The sequence below is a fragment of the Heteronotia binoei genome, chromosome 8, assembly GCF_032191835.1.
Source record: "Heteronotia binoei isolate CCM8104 ecotype False Entrance Well chromosome 8, APGP_CSIRO_Hbin_v1, whole genome shotgun sequence".
In the NCBI taxonomy this organism is placed as follows: domain Eukaryota; kingdom Metazoa; phylum Chordata; class Lepidosauria; order Squamata; family Gekkonidae; genus Heteronotia; species Heteronotia binoei.
The window spans coordinates 3,332,005-3,351,190 of record NC_083230.1 but is presented as its reverse complement, the minus strand read 5'-3'; the positions used below and the strand labels follow the sequence as shown (position 1 = coordinate 3,351,190).

The 19,186-nt window shown below is 42.5% G+C and overlaps 1 protein-coding gene across 2 annotated transcripts in view; it reads left to right on the top strand.

The window, feature by feature from the left end:
* Positions 1 to 6,661: 6,661 nt before the first annotated feature.
* Positions 6,662 to 19,186, top strand: part of GNAI1 (G protein subunit alpha i1) — a 28,565-nt gene continuing 16,040 nt past the window's right edge. The window contains exons 1-3 of one of the 2 annotated variants that reach the window (XM_060244664.1): positions 6,662 to 6,779; positions 17,188 to 17,230; positions 17,316 to 17,457. In XM_060244664.1, the coding sequence (XP_060100647.1) occupies positions 6,662 to 6,779; positions 17,188 to 17,230; positions 17,316 to 17,457 (303 nt within the window). Of the gene's footprint in view, positions 6,780 to 17,183; positions 17,231 to 17,315; positions 17,458 to 19,186 lie in introns of both variants that reach the window. The other variant, XM_060244665.1, reaches the window with a different exon arrangement.

Here is a 19,186-nt window from a genome sequence, read left to right as displayed (position 1 = left end):
AATCAGAGTCAACGAAACACAGTTCCGAAACACAGAGCCATAATCAGGAGCAACCTCGAGCCCGCGCCGTAGGGGGGGCTTGGGGGGCAGTATGTCAAGTCTGCTGTATTGTTATTAACATGTTGTCTAACTCTGGTTCAAAAGCAAGGGATTCTGGGCTCTTATTGAACACCGAATGCTGCTAGCTACCTCTCCCCCCCCTCCTCCTCTTAGCTATGCCTTTGTTGTGTAGTCTGCTTTGAAATGCTGATATGTGAACAAGATTGTGGAGCCTTCTTAAGCTGGGTGTCTGTGGGAGTGTTAAGCGCCAAGGCCTTGGCTTGGGAACGAGGGAGTAACATCCTTGTGCGAAAATATACTGCATAGAGTGCCCTGCCCGTAGGAATCCTTTGATCTATACCTTAAATGCTTGGTTAATGTCCATGTACCCCAGTCCTTCAATCTCTATCATGGTCTTCATTTCTGCTTTCAATAAACTAGTAACTTTGTTTCAACCAAAGACTCGCTTTCAATAAACTAGTAACTTTGTTTCAACCAAAGACTCGTTATTGAATTCAGCTGACTTGACACATGTACCTTATGAATTGTCCAATACAAGATTAAAAAACTAAAAACAGTATATAAAAGATTAGTAGCATCTATCTGATCCATCTCAGTTTGATTAAAATGTCTAATATTTAAAGTAAGCGATAACTTAATACTTAACTCTTAGTAGTCTTACACAAGAACCATAATATTTGTAGCCAATTACATTTTTTTAATAAATATATATATTTAGTAACATTTTTAGTTACATGGAAAAGACAGAATGACATAAATTTCTGGCCCATATATATATATATATATATATATATATATATATACATACATACACCCCTAAAAGTACCAATAAAAAACCATGCACACTGCATCCAATATTAATAGGTTGTACTAATTGCTTGGATTTCTTTTCCAAAATAATACTAAGCACATGTATAATTAACTGAGATTCTATGCTTTCCTTCAGCAAACGATCTAAAACTAAGCTAGGCCAAAAATTTATGTCATTCTGTCTTTTCCATGTAACTAAAAATGTCAAAATTCCTGTTGCAAAAATCCAATTTACAGTAATAATAACAAAGTACAGCCAATGCTTTTTCTTTCTCCCTCAGTAAGTACCTTATAGAATGAACATTTCCACCATGTCCAACAGAGTGTAAACCAGGTAGTAAGAGTATAAACAACTTTCAACTCCTCCCACACACGCAAAAAAAATACAAAGAACAAATAACTAAACTAAAAAAGAGAACTTGAGCCTGCAGTGAGCCAGTTACCTGCAGGAACAGAACAACATTTCTGTACCTCAAGACCACCCATAACAGGGACTGCACTCCTCTTTTACCTCTTACCCCCTTTCCAATTATTAAGGTTAGGAATACCTTAAAGCCTGTTCAGTTAAGCAAGATTGAACTCAGAAGTCACAGATGGTATTAAATCAAAGTACATATAAAGAAGAGATATTTACTTGGTTCCTTTTATCATATGCGGTGGACATGTGAGACGGTGACAAACTACTGGATAATGGTTCATGAACTATTACAGAAAATTATGATGACACAGATTCAATTCAAACCAGAATTGTTTTTATTGAATATATTTCCTGAGGACTATTCCAAAGAAATGAGACATCTGTTGGCACATTTTAATACAGCAGCCAGGATTCTCTTGGCACAGAAATGCAAATCTCAGGAAATTCCCACAAGAATGGATTTAGTGGGAAAAATCTTGGAAACAGCAGAGTTGGATTTTTTGTTCCAGATGTTGGCTGGGAAATCTAAGGAAGAAGCAAGAAAATATTGGATGAAATTCTATGCCTGGCAAGACACTCAAGACTCTTAAGATTCTCTGGTATGAATTTATATCTCCTTTTCCCCTGTATTTTGTAGCAAATGATTGCCTTTATTGGAATTGTCAGATTTATTAGACACTTTAACAAAAAGATTTATAACATAAAATATTAAAATGTTGATGATGCATAGTTTAGAGTTAATAATACGTGACGATTTATGTATTTTAAGAAAGTATTGCAGATGTAGACTTATATTCTTTGAAAGTATTTCGTATGCAGAATAAGACTAATATGTACTCCTATCTCTTATTCCTTTTTATTCCCTATCCCTAATTCCTTGAAACTAATAAAACTTTTTGAAAACGGAGATATTTACTGATGCAGCTCATTTTTGTGGAGATAGTATAAGATCCAGTTTCCTTTTAAAAGTTTTTCTAGATGAGTCTGGAGCACCTTCTAAATTCAGTGCTTGTAGCAACAGTTGCCCTGATTCAAGGTCTGTAGCAGCAAAGGTTGTTCCTTGGTGAGACACAGTAAGGTTGCTTGATGCAGTCCATTTGTATTGTGCATTTGCCTCTGCTAGCGTAGTTGAAATTAGTTTCAAAAGTCGGCGTTTGTTCAAAGCCTCAACAGCTAAGTCTGGAAAGACTTGGATTTTGGAATCTTTGTAGAACAAAAAGCCTTTAGCTCTAGCTTCCTGAAGTACTTTATTTATTCCTGAAGTACCTTATCATCCAAGAATTCAGCCACAATGTCTCTTGGTCCCTTTAGTTTAGGATGGTTTCTGGGACCCAGTCTGTAGGCACGTAGTATAGATGGAGCCACCTCATCTTCTAAATTAAGGATTGACACCAGCCAAGTGGCTGTGAATTTAGAAAGTTCAATTTTTTCCTCCTTAGAATCTCGAAATTTTAAACAGCACTGGTGAGTGGAGTTTTCCAAAACAAGGAATTTATCTTTTGCCCAAGTTTCAAAAGTCTTGCAATTTTTAAAGTCCCTTTTCAGCTGCCTGACCAAGCTCCATTGCAGAATTAGCTGTTTCTGCCACATAGTTCAGTTTTTTCAATAATTTCATCCAGGTGATTTGCCAAGGGTTGAAGTATGCTATTTATTTCTTTTAAGAGGTGTTGCTGAAAAAATGAAAAGGTTGCTAGAGAGACATTTAGGTCCTGTTTAGTCACAGGTTCTGTAATGTACTCAGTGACGGGACGTGCAGGAGGCAACATACTTTGTTAGAAGGTACATCACAGAACAGGCAACGCGGGCTGGGACCCGCTTTATATACATTAGACCTGGAACAGCCCTTCAGCTGGCCAGTCCAATCCTGGCCAGTCAAACTTCCCGCCACTGATCCTGATAGGCGGAGTCTTTCCCGCGCTGTGCAGGGTGACCAAGGGACTTCCCCTGGTCGCCCTTTGCTGCATGGACGCGCAGTGCTTTAATCAATCACAAGACACTACAGGTTCACTCACCATTTCAGTAGTGTCAGCCATTTTGGAGCTTTCCTCCATAGGCACAGGATCAGAAGTAGACAATTTTAAAGTAGAAAGAATCTTAGTTGAGCATAAGTCTAGTTTGTTTTTGACAGTTTTTCTAGACATATATTGTTTCATTAACTCAGTTTAAATTTTAGGCTTATTTGGATAGTTAGAACGATTTGTAAGGGAAGATTGTTCGGGAGCTCAAAGGATTAGCGTCTGCTCTCCTCCACCATCGACACCATGTCCCCATTGCACAATTTCTGAGGAAATGAACTGGTCCATGAGGACTGATCCATGAGGCCATAGCAGAGCCACAGAGATGTGGATTTCGAGATTTCTGTAATGCCAAATGTGGCCATGACCATGGCTTTGTTATGTGACTGGATGCTGATTTGGGAGTGACTAAAAGTAAAAATCCAGAGTCTCCATGGGGATCTGTGCTTTGGAACCACATTTTGGTGCTATGGCAGCATCACAAACCAGCAGGCCTGCAATTTTTTGTGTGTGATCTGTGACTGTTGATAAGATATGTGATTTGTTGGTGAGTTTGGGATGACCCAATGCAAAAACCCCCTAGGGATCCATGAGGATCTGCGCTTTGGAAAAATGTCATTGCAGACTGCAGGCAGCACAAACACATTGATCCGCAAGTTTTGTAGTGCCATCTGTGGTGATGGACATGATATGTGATCTGATGGTGAGTTGACAAAATGCAAACTTCCTGAGGATCCATGAAGATCTATGCTTCAGAACCCTTTTTTTTTTTTTTTTGGTGATGGGTGGTGCCATAAAATTGTGAATCCATGCTTTTTGTGGTGAAATCTGTAGCTACAGACATGAAAATTCGCACTTTGGTACCATGATTTTTCACTACTGTGTTGCCACAAAGCCATGGATCCATGGTTTTGATGATGAAGTCTGTGGTTACGGACATCATATGTGATTTGCTGGTGAGTTTGGGGCAACATAACGCAAAAACTCAAAAGGATCCAATAGGATCCATGCTTTAGAACCATGTTTTTGTGATGTAGCAGTGGTAGATGGATGGTTTTTGTGGTGCAATCCACAGCTATGCACATCATATGTGATTTGATGGTGAGTCTGGGATGGCCCAGTTGAAAAATCTTGAGGGTCCATGCTTTGGAACCATGTTTTTGTGCCATTGCGGCACCATGAAGCAGTAGAAGCCTGATCTGTGGTGAAATCTGCGGCTATGGACATGATATTGATCTGATGATAAGGTTGGGGTGACCCAATTAAAGAATCTCATGGATCCATGAGGATCCGTGCTTTGCAATCACATTTTTGTGGTCTAATCTGTGACTATGAACAGCGTGTGTGTGATCTGATGGTGAATTTAGGTAGACTTGAAGGAAATATTCTGAGAATCCACAAGATCTGTTCTTTCTAACAATATTTTTGTTCCACCATGTAATCACGATTTGTGTGGTGCAACCTCTGGTTATGAACATGATGTAATTTGACAGTGAATTTGGGGTCACCCAAGGATTCATGGAAGACCCCTGTAGCACAGAGTGAAGCCACAGTACTGCAGTCAAACTCTCTGCTCATGACCTGAGCTCAATCCCGGTGGAAGCTGGGTTCAGGTAGCCGGCTTGAGGTTGACTCAGTCTTCCATCCTTCCGAGGTCAGTAAAATGAGAACCCAGCTTGCTGGGGGGAAAGTGTAGATGACTGGGGAAGGCAATGGCAAATCACTCCATAAAAAGTCTGCCGTGAAAACGCTGTGAAAGCAACATCACCCCAGAGTTGGAAACGACTGGTGCTTGCACAGGGGACTACCTTTACCTTTTTGAGGATTCATGAGAATCAGTACTTTGGAATGTTTTTGCACTTTGGGGCACTACAAAGCCATGGATGTGTGATTTTTGTGTTGGTGCCTATGGACTAAGACATAGTCTACAGTATGATGCTGGTTTTATTTCCTTTCAATTTAAAAATCATATGAATTCATGAGGATCCATGCCTCAGATCCACTTTTTTGTGCTGCTTCAGAACCACAAAATGTTGGATCCATATTTCTTTATGGTCCAATCCATAGCCCCGGCTTCCACATGTAATTTTATACTGGATTTGGTGGAGTTCTCTTTTAAAAACTAGCGGATCCATGGTTCAGAACCATGTTTTTACATCATGGTGTCACCATGAAGTCATAGATCCATGATTCTTGTGGTGCAAGTTCTGTTCATGGACATGATACATGATTTGATAGTGAGTTTGTGAGAATCTGTGCTCTGAATCATGTTTCTGCACCATGGTGTTGGCACAAAGCAGTGGATTTGTGTTTTTTGCAGTAAAAAAACTGTGGCAATATGTGATTTGATGGTGATGTCAGTGTAACCCAATGCAAAAGCACTGGGAACCCATGCTTTGGAACCATGTTTTTGTACTGTTGTGGCCCCATGTGCTGTTATGGATGTCTGATTTTTGCTATACATTCTGTAGCTATTGACATTATAGGTGATCTGATGGTGAGTTTGGAATGACCTAGTGCAAAAATCATCAGGATCCATGGTTTGGAACCATGTTTTTGTGTTGCTTTGGCATCATTAAGCCATGGATGCATGATTATAGGTTGATTCAATATAAAAACCATATGAATTCACGAGAATCCATTTAAAATAATCTAGATCCGACTTTTATCCAGACACCCTACATGGATCTCTGACTTGCACGCATAGGCACCAGCGAAGCGGTGCAAACAGGAACACGTGCATGAGGAGAGCACAAGCAATAGCTTGGCATCATGCTTAGTGTAAAAGCCACCCGTTCACTTTTGCGCCTCGTTTTAGCTGGCTGGAGACAAGCAGGCTTCGTTCCCTCGCGAGACGCGAGACCCGCCGCAGCCGCCGCACGCCTCGTCTCAGCGCCCCTCGCCTCTCCTCTGGGCCTCGCCTGACAACCGCTCGCCCTTTTATCGGCTTGATTCATTCCTCGCAGGCTCAGGAATGTCCCGGGCTTGCCGGGTTTTCATCGCGCTGCATGCTGGACGCCGCCCTCCCGCCTTTGCAGCCAGAGGGTTTAAATAACGCGCGTCTGCCCGTCACAGGCCTCGCTTATGCAGAAGGGAGACAGCAGAGCGGAACGACCAGCGTTCGGGGAACCGCGCGGCTCCCTTCTCTCCGGGGTCCTCCTCCTCCCGTGCGCATGCGCTCCCCTGGCCGTCGGGGGGAGGGAGGAGGCGGCACATCTGGCCCGCGGCTGCGAGGAGGAGGCGGCGGGGCAGCAAAAGCAGGAGGGGCTCGGCCTGAAGCGGGGCTGCCTTCGTGCCCGGCCGGGAGCGGCGAGGAGGCATTTAAGGGCCCCTCCCGCTTGGCCCCCGCCCGGGCGAGATGGGCTGCACGCTGAGCGCCGAAGACAAGGCGGCCGCGGAGAGGAGCAAGATGATCGACCGCAACCTGCGCGAGGACGGCGAGAAGGCCGCCCGGGAAGTCAAGCTGCTCCTCCTGGGTGAGGGGCTCCCCTCCCCGCTCCCCTGCTCGGGCTTTGAGTGGACCACATGCACGGCTCAGGCCCTGGCAGGCTGCTTCGGCATAAGTGCCGCCCCGTGTCCTCTCTTCTGCTCCCTTCCGCTGAAAGGAGAAGTGGGCGAGGCAGCAGCTCCTCCCCTCTTCAGATAATCTCGGTATTGGTGTAAAAGCATCTCGAAGAGTCTTAGGGTGGTGTCGGCACAGAGGCATTTGTATGTGTTGCTGGGGGGGTGCACGTTCAGATGCAGTCCTGCAGTGTCTTCTGTTGGGCTCCTTTTGTATGGCTGAATGCTGGCATGCACTGTGGGCTTTTTCTGTTCCGGTGGCTCTAAGAATTGCTTAGGCAAAACCATAACTGCACAGCTATATAGATGAAATACCAGAGACGTGAAGGCTGCAGTCGTGTGCGTGCTTACTTGGATGTGTCCCCTGTTGATCTCTATGGGATTTACTGTTGAGGAATAAGACTAGGATTTGTATAGGATCAGGCGGTAATTTAGGAAAGATGGATGGGCGATTTTGGGATAAGAAATGTCATATGCTTGCTAGGTTTTCATTTAAATACAACCCCATGCATGTTGTATGGGACTTGTTGTGGTACTGAAATAATCACAAATCAAGTAGCATGTGGAAAACAAGCAAGCATTTCCTGTTCTGTTAAAATGATTTTTGTGCACATAATCTGAAAGGTGCTAACTTTCCCCCCTTTTATACACTTCAATTTTTTGTGGTTCGCTTCATAGAGTTGGTGCAGTATAGTAGTCAAGACTGCCAGCCTAGTGTCTTGGAGACCCCAGTTTGAATCTTTGCTGTGCCATGGATGCTCTTTGTCTAGCCTACCTCACAGGGTTATTCTGAGGATAAAGTAAAGGAGGGAAAAATTATGTTGTAAGTTGGTGCCTATTGGGAAGAAAGGTTGTGTATAAGCTGAGTTTACTGCTGTAGCACATCTCATTTATTGCATATGTATCTCTATAGGCATTTTAGGATCACTTCATACATGATTGTTTTCCTGCAAAGATATTCCTTAGCAGAAATCAGTGTAAACAATCGCATATGACGGATATGTATGTGCATAGTTATCTAGCCTGGAATGGGCACCATGTGTTCACTCAGTTTTTAGAGAAGATTCAGAAATGTCAATTGATTACAATATTGTAGCTTGTGGTTTTTGTTTTGTATTTTTAGAGACTTGTTCTGTCATGATTATTTCCTATTTAAAATATAATTTTATTACCAGCTGTCTACAGATGTACTGAAAATTCTCTCTTGAGGCAGCTCCTTTAGATCTCCCTTTCAAAACAATTTCTTAGCTTGATTAATTACTTCCTTAAGTAATTAATTAATTACTAGCAGGGAACCCTGGCTTCTGAATTAATCCTTAATCAGAGGTATGTCCATTCTTGCTTTTTTTTTGGCTGCAATTGTTTTCATTTTTATGACGGTAATTTTTGTGATTTTTCAATTATTGTAATTAAAAAAAAACCCTAAGAAATTGATATTGAGCCAAAGAGAAAAGGTGATAATTAGCCCCACCCCAACCAGGTAAAAGAAGCTAATTATGAGTGTGGTTTTTAATCATTCTATTTAAGAATGTGTTTCTCATGAACAGGATGTAATGTATTAAACAGGGAGAAAGAGACTGAAGTAGCAGTTAAATATAGTATGACTTTCAAAGGACAGTTGCAGAGAATAGCAACATATTTTCTGAGCAGGATCTTGCCGCGAGGGCCGTGTATCACCAGGTTTTTAATGGGGCTTTATGAAGTACTATGAGCCTATGATCATTGCCATTCTGCTTTGTGAAAAAGGAATTTTCAACAGTGCAAAAAGAGAATAATATGGAAGCATCCTCTGTGCATGTTTTGCAGGGTGAACATATTCTATCCTTCATAGAAGTGATAACTTGTCTTTCAAAAACCTTGCAATTACAGTGGCCTTTACAGTCTGCTACTGTGCGTTTTAACTCAGAAGCAAGTCCCATTCCAGTACAAGTGTTTTAAAATGAATTAGAAAATCATACTTGTATTACTTGCTGTTAAAATGTTCAGAAGTTTTCAGTAGTTAAAAGGTGTCTGTATTTTGAAGGTTTACTTTAAGTAGTTGAGATACATTTACGATATTATTCATGGGCTGCTCTAACTTCTTTTGCTCTATTCTGTTGCTCATATGCTCTTATTTGTTTTTCCTTTAATGTATGCTATCTTTAAATCTGGATAACTTAAATGCTTGAATTGAAAGCATTTCTCTTTCTTCACTTGTGAGCTGGCAATTACACAGTGTAACTGAATGAGTCAGATTCCTATGGATGCTTTCCTGGCCAAACTAAAAAAAAAATCTTATTCAGCAGTAGAAGCAGCCCTGGCGCTAGGGGTTCTGCCCCCCCCCCCCCAGCTCCCTCAGGAAAAATTATTGCATGTGTGCAAAGCGCACTGGTGGCACAATGATGTCACCAAAAGTGACATCATTGTGCAGGCTGGGCAAGCAGGGGACAAGAGAGCAACGGGTGGCTCACAACAGTGCTGCTGCACTGCCTCTTTCCCCTGTTGTACGCTCTTGGGAGGCTTCCTTGGAAGTCTCCAAAGAACACACTGTTTTAGCGATGCCCGGCTGCTTTTAGGTTGAAAGCGGCCGAGCAGCACCCTCCCATTGCACTGATGAGTGCAATGGGAAGGCGCCCCTCAGCTGCTTTCAACGCAAAAGTGGCTGGGCACCACTAAAACAGTGAGCTTGCGTACTGCGCTCCTTGCAAGGGCGTTGCAAGAGGCCTAATCGGGGTCAGGGAGAGCTATGATGCTTGCATACTGTGCTCCTTGCAAAGAGTACACTATGCAAGTTCTGGCCGCCTACCCTGCCTACTCCCATGTGGCGGCTCTGAGTAGAAGCAGTAGATACTCTAGGTGATACTTCTGAAGTTTGAATTTGTACAGTGCTTTGGTTTTGTGCTCCTTTACCATCTAGTCCCTGAATGACTTAATGAGAAATTATAAAATCCACAGAACAATAAAACAATAATCAGTATTTAAACTCTAGGCCAAATTTCCCATAAAGTAGCGTTAAACTTAGTATTATATTTTTTTTCTTTTACATATTTTTACCTGTATTATTGTTAGGTTTGATAATTGATCATAATTAGAATAAAGCAGGAATCTCGTGGCACTTTTATATATATAGCCCCGAGCCTATGGAACCAACTTCCAGAGGAAATGCGGGCCCTGCGGGACCTAGAACAGTTCCGCAGGGCCTGCAAGACCTTCCTCTTCAGACTGGCCTTCCCTGATGAAAATGGAAATTGCGAAGGAAACCGCCATCAGAAAAAGTAAACATAGCACTAGCACTTTTAAAAATTAACTAATTTAATTTTAAAGCTTAACCAGATTTTAACTAAATGCTGATAATGTTTAATGTAGTTTTATTTACTTGTATAATTTAACTCTGAATCATGTTGTTAGCCGCCCTGAGCCTGCTCCGGCGGGGAGGGCGGGATACAAATAAAATTTGTTGTTGTTGTTGTTGTTAAAGGTGAACAACATTTGTTCCAACATAACCTTTTGTGAGTCAGAGCTCGCTACTTCTTCAGATGTATTGGCTTAGACAATTTTAAAAATAATCATAAGCATTTATATAGTAGCTTAGAATGTTTGGCACACTTTTATAATCCTTACAATAACCTGGCACACATAGAAAGGGGCATTTCTCAACTTTTGGTGGTCTATACTTTGGAAATGCCAGGGATTAAGCCTGGGAAAGTGTATGCCAGAGGTCCCCAACTTGGTGCCTGTGGATGCCGGGGTGCCCAGTGCCCACTGGCATTTTTTTCTGGTGTCCACCAAGGGTTTTTAAGAAATCAGTGGAGCTTGGTAGGGCTTTTGCCCAGCAAGACTTCTGATTGACTATCAGAGATTTGATTGGCTGTGCAGATTTTTTTAATATATTGCTTTGGCAGCATCTGCACCACAGCATAAGGATCTGTATGTGTTACTAAAATTAAGTTGTAGTCAGTGTTGGTCCTCGGGTGCATGGTGCCCCGGGCAGGCTCCCTCCCACCCTCCCTCTGCTGCACTCCGTCGCATGCGTGCCCCCCCCAAACTCGAAACTGGAAGTGAAGAGGAGTGAAGCATTGGCTGCCTTGAAGCCGGTAGGGCCCAGCCTCGTTGCAGCGAGCTTGTGGGGGGGAAGCACTGCAGAAGGGAGGGGGCTGTCAGCAGCAGTGGCAGAGGCAGTGGCAGGGGGAGAGGCAAACTAAGTGGTTGTCTTGGGCACCAAGGATGGGGGGATCCCAATTCGGCACCCCCTCCCGGCGCCCTAGGCAACCGGCTAGTTTGCCTGGTGGGTGAGCTGGCCCTGGTTGTAGTAATCATTTTGTGGCTGACTTTACCTCCTGTGGCAACTATTTTGTGGCCACCATTTTGCTGCTGTGCCCACCATGTTGTGTCAGAATTCCAAATGTGTTCGCAGGCTCAAAAATGTGAGGAACGTCTGCTCTGTGTAAATATGTCCTTTATCACTAAAACATAGATCTCTCTGTCTGATTAGATCATTGTTTTTATCCCCACATTACAGAGAGGGCTGCCAGCCTTGAAGTGGGGCCTGGAGATCTGCTTTTACCACTATCTCCAGCTGGCAGAGTTCATCTCCCCTCGAGTAAATGGCTGCTTTGAAGGGTGAACTCTATGGCACTGTACCATGCTGAGATCTCTCCCCTTTCTAAAGCCCACCCTCTCCCAGATCCACCCCCAAAGTCTCCACGTATGTTCTTCCTCTCCCTTAAAAAAATAAAATAACATTTTATTGAGATTTGTATTGCATACAGCAGTATTGCAGAATATGGTGAGTAAAACAGCAATTGTTTATATGTATAAGGAATTACTAACCAAATTAATATAACTGTATTACATAAGCTAACATTTGGTAGCAGGTATTATTTAAATAAGCAAAAATAGATTATAAAAGCAAAAAACTTAGAAATAGGTCAGAGAACAATACGTTGCATTACTCGGTAGAATCTCCTGTGGGGTTAAAAATTGATAACTGGGTACCATGGAATTATAATTTTTTTCTCGTATGATGATGGTGAAGTAGAATAATAACAACTAAAAGCTATTTTACAGTATTTTCCAACACTGACCTGGCAACCCTAATTTAGTACGAGTTTGCTACTGCTCACTCTGGAAAGGGTTTCTGATTTTTTCTCTTTTTGTTTCTCAGATGGTATGAGAGAATGGACCAGAGTTTAAGAATCGCCCAATACATCTTTGTTAAAATTTCATATAATTTTAAATGATCACATCATTGGATTTCTCCCCATTCCTCCAAGGGTCAGGGGTTAAACATTTTTAGAGTACTGTGAACCCTTCACCCTTGATGTTTTGAGCTTGTTTTAAATAAGCCAACAGAGAGATAAACATTTAAATTGAATTTAAATCTAAAATATTTAATTAAAATTATATCTTCTAAATCTTATATTACATGTCAATGTACTGGGGATAGGGCAGGTATAAAGAGTTGATATCATGAAAGTCTTGCTTTTCAGTGTCTTTTAATTTATAGCTATACTGCAGGGGTGGCCAGTGGTAGCTCTCCAGATGTTTTTTGCCTACAACTCCCATCAGCCCCAGCCAGCATGGCCAATGGCTGGGGCTGATGGGAGTTGTAGGCAAAAAAAATCAGGAGAGCTACCGTTGGCCACCCTGTGTGGTGGAAGATTGGGCCAGAATTGTGTGTGACTGTGCTTTTATGTCTGTTTTTTGGTATTTCAGTAGCTTCAGAGAAGGTTTCATTCCTTGCATTCCAGAAAAAAAGGCCTTTGAAAGTCACATGCTAAGGGCACAATCCAAGTCAAGTGTAATTAAGCCTATTGAAATTAATGGACTTAGATTTCATTACTCTGTATTCAAGTGAGGCCTTTAATAATAATGAAAGTAAAACTAAATACAAAAAGTTGAGTATAATTTGTCATCTTTCATTTCCAATATGCAGTGTTAATACACCTGCTGCATTTGAAGGTAATTATACTCTGTGATATGTATATACACGCGCACACACTAACTGCTGCACTATTGGTGGGAACCATTTTTCTGTGGGCTCATACCACCTTGCAGTTATAACTTTAGCTTCTGTGGAAATTGTCTTTGATTTGTTCTCCTCCCCACCATTCTTTTAGATACTGAAAACACTGCACTAAATACAGTACACAGCTTCATGCCTTCCAGGGTGTGTTAATCATGTGTGTTTCTGTTTTAATAAAAAGCAAGAAGAGAAAACATACATGATTGGTTAGAGAATCCTAATCTGCATAGCTTTAAGCACCACTTTATGGGACTTGAAATAACTTCTGTAGTTTCCAAATGTTTTTTCAGTCTCCTGAAATGTAAATGCAGGACTTCTTTTGACCAGGAATGCACAGGAACGCAGTTCCAGCTGGCTTCATGTCAGGGATTCTTGCAATATGCAAATGATTTTTGCTGGGCTTTTTCTACAAAAAACCCGTGTGGAACAATGGTGACATCAGGGGGTGTGGCCTAGTATGCCAATGAGTTCCTGCTGGGACTCTACAAAAAACCCTCTGTGTAAATGTAAACTAGTTTCCAGATAACAGTATGAGAAATTCAAATTATAGTGAAAAGGACACACGAAGCTGCATTGTACTGAATGGACCTTTGTCCATCAAAACGACTATTGTCTAGAGATGTATAGTTTCTGGAAATTTAGAATCCACAAATAAAACCTTTTGTTTGCTTTGGAGAAAACAAAATTTTGGGGGGGAAATTGAAATATATGCAACACTTACTGTCCTATCAATTGTCCACTAATTTTACTGCTTAAACAATATAAAAAGCATCATTTATAGCTTACTTAGGATATAAAATTGCAGTATTTGACATATTTATGGAATTTAAAAGTTATTAGTGCCTTAGTTTTGTATAAACAAATTTGCAAATATACCTGTAATTTGAATTTATATATGTGTTGGTAAGTTTCAGTAGAGAAAGGGGGGTGAAAGAGGGGGAATGAGTGAGTGAGGTGATTGGTTGGTGACTGAGAGAGAGTGGGAGGAGCTAAGATGTGTGGAGAGAAAGAGAGAAGTCAGCAGTTAACTCCGCACAGTGACAGCAGTTAATAGTCAGTTGTGGTCAGTCAGCATTCTACAGAGTCTGAGAAGCAGTCTTTGGATTAGAATCCCATACTAGTGCTGTGAAAGACATTAAGATTCTAGAGAAGAAAAGTAGAATACTTCAAAAGACGTATTAGGGACTAGATAGAGAGCTAAAACCTAATATTGCTGGAGTATTACAAGAGTGTGAAAGACAGAAGCTGTCAGAAAGTTGAGTTAAGAAAAGGATTTGAGAGTGAGATGTGAAGTGAAAGAGTGACACACCTCAGCCAGAAGTTATTATTATTCACTGAAGAATTAAGCTATAAACAACTAAAAACTAATATGCTTATTGTACACATAGTTTTATTTTGCTTTATATTAACCTGGAGTCCTATGATATTAAGTTAGGGCCACATAGTCCAATGAAGAAGCCTTAGAGCAAGGGTGTCAAACTTGAGGCCTGGGGGGCCGAATCAGGCCCCCAAGCAACTGATTCTTGTCTTCCTTCTGTCTCTCTCTTTTGATTTAATTTCAACCCATTGATTCTGGTCCTACCTTCCAGGGCCACAGAAAACAATTCCACACCATTCTCTCTAGGACAGCCCTTCAAGTACTTGAAGATGGTGATCATATCACCTCTCAGCTGCCTCCTCTCCAGGCTAAACATCCCCAGCTCCTTCAACCTTTCCTCATAGGACTTGGTCTCTAGACCCCTCACCATCTTCGTCGCCCTCCTCTGGACCCCTTCCAGCTTGTCTATATCCTTCTTAAAATGTGGTGCCCAAACTGAACACAGTACTCCAGGTGAGGTCTTACCAGAGCAGAGTAAAGCGATACCATCACATCACATGATCTGGACACAATACTTCTGTTGATACAGCCCAAAATTGCATTTGCCTTTTTAGCCACTGCATCACACTGTTGACTCATGTTCAGCGTATGATCCACTAAGACCCCTAGCTGCTTTTCACACATACTACTGCTAAGACAAGTCTCCCCCATCTTATAATGCTTGGCTATTGTAAAAGCCTTTGTTTGTTTTCTTTTTGTCATTGTTTGGAGTGGGGGTAGAGATTAATAAAGAGCTGAGCTTTTGAATCCATTTTGATTGTTATTTCAATCGGTGCCCAAGGTCAAAAGCTTAGGGGTGCTCCTGGACCCCTCTTTAAATATGGAGGCCCAGGTAGCAGCCACCTCAGCGGGCAGGGCAGGACATATATGGAATAAAATAAATAAATAAAATAAAAAGTTTTTCTCCCCAGCAGTGTAGTATCATGAGACCTAAGAGTGGAATGCTGAATCCTTTAATTTAAGATTTTAGGAGTAGGATAAATTTGTTAGGTTATCTTAAACAAATTTTCCTTGAGGTATATAGATATAGTAAAGCTTAGACCCCAAGGCAAAACATATTTCCAAAAACTCTCAGACAACTTGTATCCGAAATCATGATTCTGATTAATGGAAACGGTGAAGTCTGACCCACAGGTCAGTTTTACTGGAGCAAAAGCTCATAGACCTTATGTCTTCCGCCCATAATCAATAGCATTTCATAGTCTGAGAGGCTGCCTCTAGAGAATATCTTCAATACATAACTTTTTAACCTGGGCATATTCAAAGAAGGTGAGCAGACCATTACTGCAGCTAACAACTGAACTGCATTGAACTGTTTTCCATTTACTCAGTGAACCTAGCTGAAATCCCTGGAGTTTTTTGGTAATGCAGTTCAGAAGATTGTTTATGAATAAAATAAAAGGCAGAGTGTTAACACACACATAAAAAAGCATGTGTATGTCTTGCAGCTTTTGGAAGATTATCATATATAGTTCAGAAGCTCAGTAGATTTGGCCAGTTTTGTAATCTCTTTAATATACTACCATGTATTTCATATCCTCAAGTAGGGTTGCTAAGTCCAACCCCAGAAATATATGGGGATTTTGGGGGTGGAGCCAGGAGACACTGGGATGGAGCTAGGGGGGAGGGGGGGAAACGGTGCCGGGGAGCGTGGCGAGCCGCCCTGTCTCGGAGCGGGTGACGCCGCTGCGCAGCTGCTGCCTCTTCTCCACTCGCCGTGGCTGCTCCTCCGAGATGGGCTCAGCCTGAGCCCATCTCGGAGGAGCAGCCACGGCGAGCGGAGAAGAGGCGGCAGCGGCGCGGCGGCCTCTCCCGCTCCGCCTCTGGGGTGGAATCGGAGGGGGGGTGGAGGCGGGCCGGGGGCATGGTGAGCCGCGAGTCCAGGTCCTAGAAGGGCCTGGATTCGCAGCTCGCCATGCTCCTGGCTTGCCTCGCCCTCCCCTTCTCTGGTTTTGCCTGCGCTGCTCTTGGCTGCTCCTCCGAGATGGGCTCAGCCTGGGCCCATCTCGGAGGAGCAGCCACGGCGAGTGGAGAAGAGGCGGCAGCGGCGCGGCGGCCTCTCCCGCTCCGCCTCTGGGGTGGAATCGGAGGGGTGTGTGGAGGCGGGCCGGGGGCATGGCGAGCCGCGAGTCCAGGTCCTAGAAGGGCCTGGATTCGCAGCTCGCCATGCTCCTGGCCTGCCTCGCCCTCCCCTTCTCTGGTTTTGCCTGCGCTGCTCTTGGCTGCTCCTCCGAGATGGGCTCAGCCTGGGCTCATCTTGGAGGAGCAGCTGTGGTGGGCGGGGAGGGGGCGGCAGCGGCGCGGCGGCCTCGCCTGCTCCAGGATCGGGCGGCTCGCCATGCTCCCCGGCGCCGTTTCCCCCCTCCCCCCACTTCCGTTTTTTGGGGGAGTGGGGGAAGAGGGTGGAAATCCTGGGGTCCCCCGCCAGGGCGGGAGGGTTGGGAAGCCTATCCTCAGGTATCCTTCTTGTGCATTGCATTGTATTCCAGGGTATATACTTCTTGCATGCAGTGTTCCCTCTGAGTTAATATGAGCTAGCTCACATATTTTTAGCCTCCAGCTCACACATTTTTGTCTTAGCTCAGGAAGGATGACTCCAGAGCACACTAATTCATGCAGTAGCTCATAACTTTAATGCCAGTGGTTCATGAAATAGACTTTTTGCTCACAAGACTCTGCAAGGGAACATTGCTTGCATGGGGTAGATAGAGCATTGTACATCCTGCTAAATGTATATCTTTGTTTGCAGGGGAAAATGAGTGAAGGAAGAGTTTGAGTAGGTGGAAAGGAAAAGAGGGTTTGGTTTACCATGAACTTCTTAATGTTGTCCGCTGAAACATTTCTGAAATGAAATTTTTGAAAATTGATGTCATTAAACATGTAATTTAAATATGAAACAAATATCAGATGTTCTGCTAAAGGTTTTGTGCATTTTTCTTAGGAGCTGGTGAGTCTGGAAAAAGCACAATTGTTAAACAAATGAAGTAAGTATGATTTGTGGGGGATAACTGCAAGTTAACACAGAATTTCCAGTTAAACCAAAGGCTGAATGTATTTTGTCTTGTTTAGGATTATCCATGAAGCTGGCTATTCAGAAGAAGAATGTAAACAGTATAAAGCTGTTGTCTACAGTAATACAATCCAATCTATTATTGCTATCATTAGAGCAATGGGGCGATTAAAGATAGATTTTGGGGACTCTGCCAGGGCTGTAAGTATTGATGCAACTCCTTAACTTAAATGGTGCACATAATTATAAAATCCATGTATCAGAATGCATGATGCTTGTCTTTCAGAGCCAATGATATTACAATTCTTTTCACTTTTTCTATAAATTAATTCCTGGTTGGTCAGCAAGGAAACACATCTGAAAATTCTGGAGAGGAAATGGTCTTCTTAAAAAAAGATTAAAATTTACTTGTTGAATTTAAGGCAGAAAACTCTGGGGGCAGAGAAACTTTGCATCTTGCACAACTTTAAGCACCCCTCCAACAGCCGCTAAGGGGGTGGGTTGTGCGGTGCTACCAAATGAGTGGGCCCAGAATCCTCATTAAGGTAGTATTTTTGACAGAAGAGGGAACCTAAAAATTTGTGCTTTGGTTGTGTTGTTTCATAGGCATGATTGGCTATGACCAATACAAATTTATGTAACCCAGTTGTCTTGTTCAGACATCATTTTTCCTCTTGGGAATGGCCTTGCATTTGTTCCCATTACCACACAGAGAATCTAAGACCAAATTGGAAATGCAGATGTTTGTCACTGCAGGAATTCTCCTAGCCCTGGAAAATAAATCTCAAAGAAAACTATTTCTTATAGCAGAAATTGCATTGCAAGAAATATTGGCATTCTGGTTCAGCTGATCACTTCTTCCTGCATGAATAATGGGAAAAGTGAAGCCTAGGGGAAGTCCTCTTGTATGGAGGCTGGAAAGAAGAGATAATGTCTGATGGAGGCCACGGAATAAATTAAAACCATTTTTCTTGAATATATTCAGAGCATGAAGTAATGACTTTTATTGGTCAAGTCTTACCCACCTGGAAGTACCAATGTCTCTAAAAAATCTAGAAAGAACAAGTAGTCACATCTTAAAATATATGTGTCCATTGTCTGTGCTAGTAAGAATTTTCTAGGATTTTTAAGAATGTAAGAAAAACCCTGCTGGATTGGATCAGTGATCCATTTAGTCCAGCATTCTGTCTCACACAGTGGCCAACCAGTTCCTCTGGAGAGCCAGCAATAGGGCATAGAGGCGGATGCCTTCCCCTTATGTTGCCTCCCGGCTCTGAGATTCAGAAGTTTAGTGCTTCTGAATGTGGAGGTTCCCCTCAGTCACCATGGCTAGTAGCCGTCAATAGACTTATCCTCCATGAATCTATCTAATCCGCTTTTAAAGCTGTGTATTTCAGGCGGCATCACTACATCCATCACTACAACGAATTCCACATTTTAATCTCTCTTTATAAGGTAGTAGTTCCCTTTGTCCATCCTGAATGTTCTGCTCATCAGCTTGATTGGATGCTCTTGAGTTCTATTGGTTTTTTGGGGGGGTGGGGGGGAGGAAGTTTCCCTTTGTCAACTCTCTCTACCTCATGCATAATTTTATAAACCTCTATTGTGTATCCCCTTAGTTGTCTCTTTTCTAAATTGATTTTTCTCATACAAATGGTTCTCCAAACCCCTAATAATCCTTTGTACTTTCTTCCAACTTTGCAATGTCCTTCTTGTGATACAGTGACCAGAACTGTACACAGTATTCCAAATGAGAATACACCATCAATCTATACAGGGACATAACAATATTGGCTGTTTCACTCTCAACCCCTTTCCTAATAATCCCTAACAAAAAGTTTCCCTTTTTCACCACTGCAGCACAGTAGGTTGACACTTTCATTGAGCTATCCACTATGACCCCACAATATTTCCCCCTCTCTACATTAGC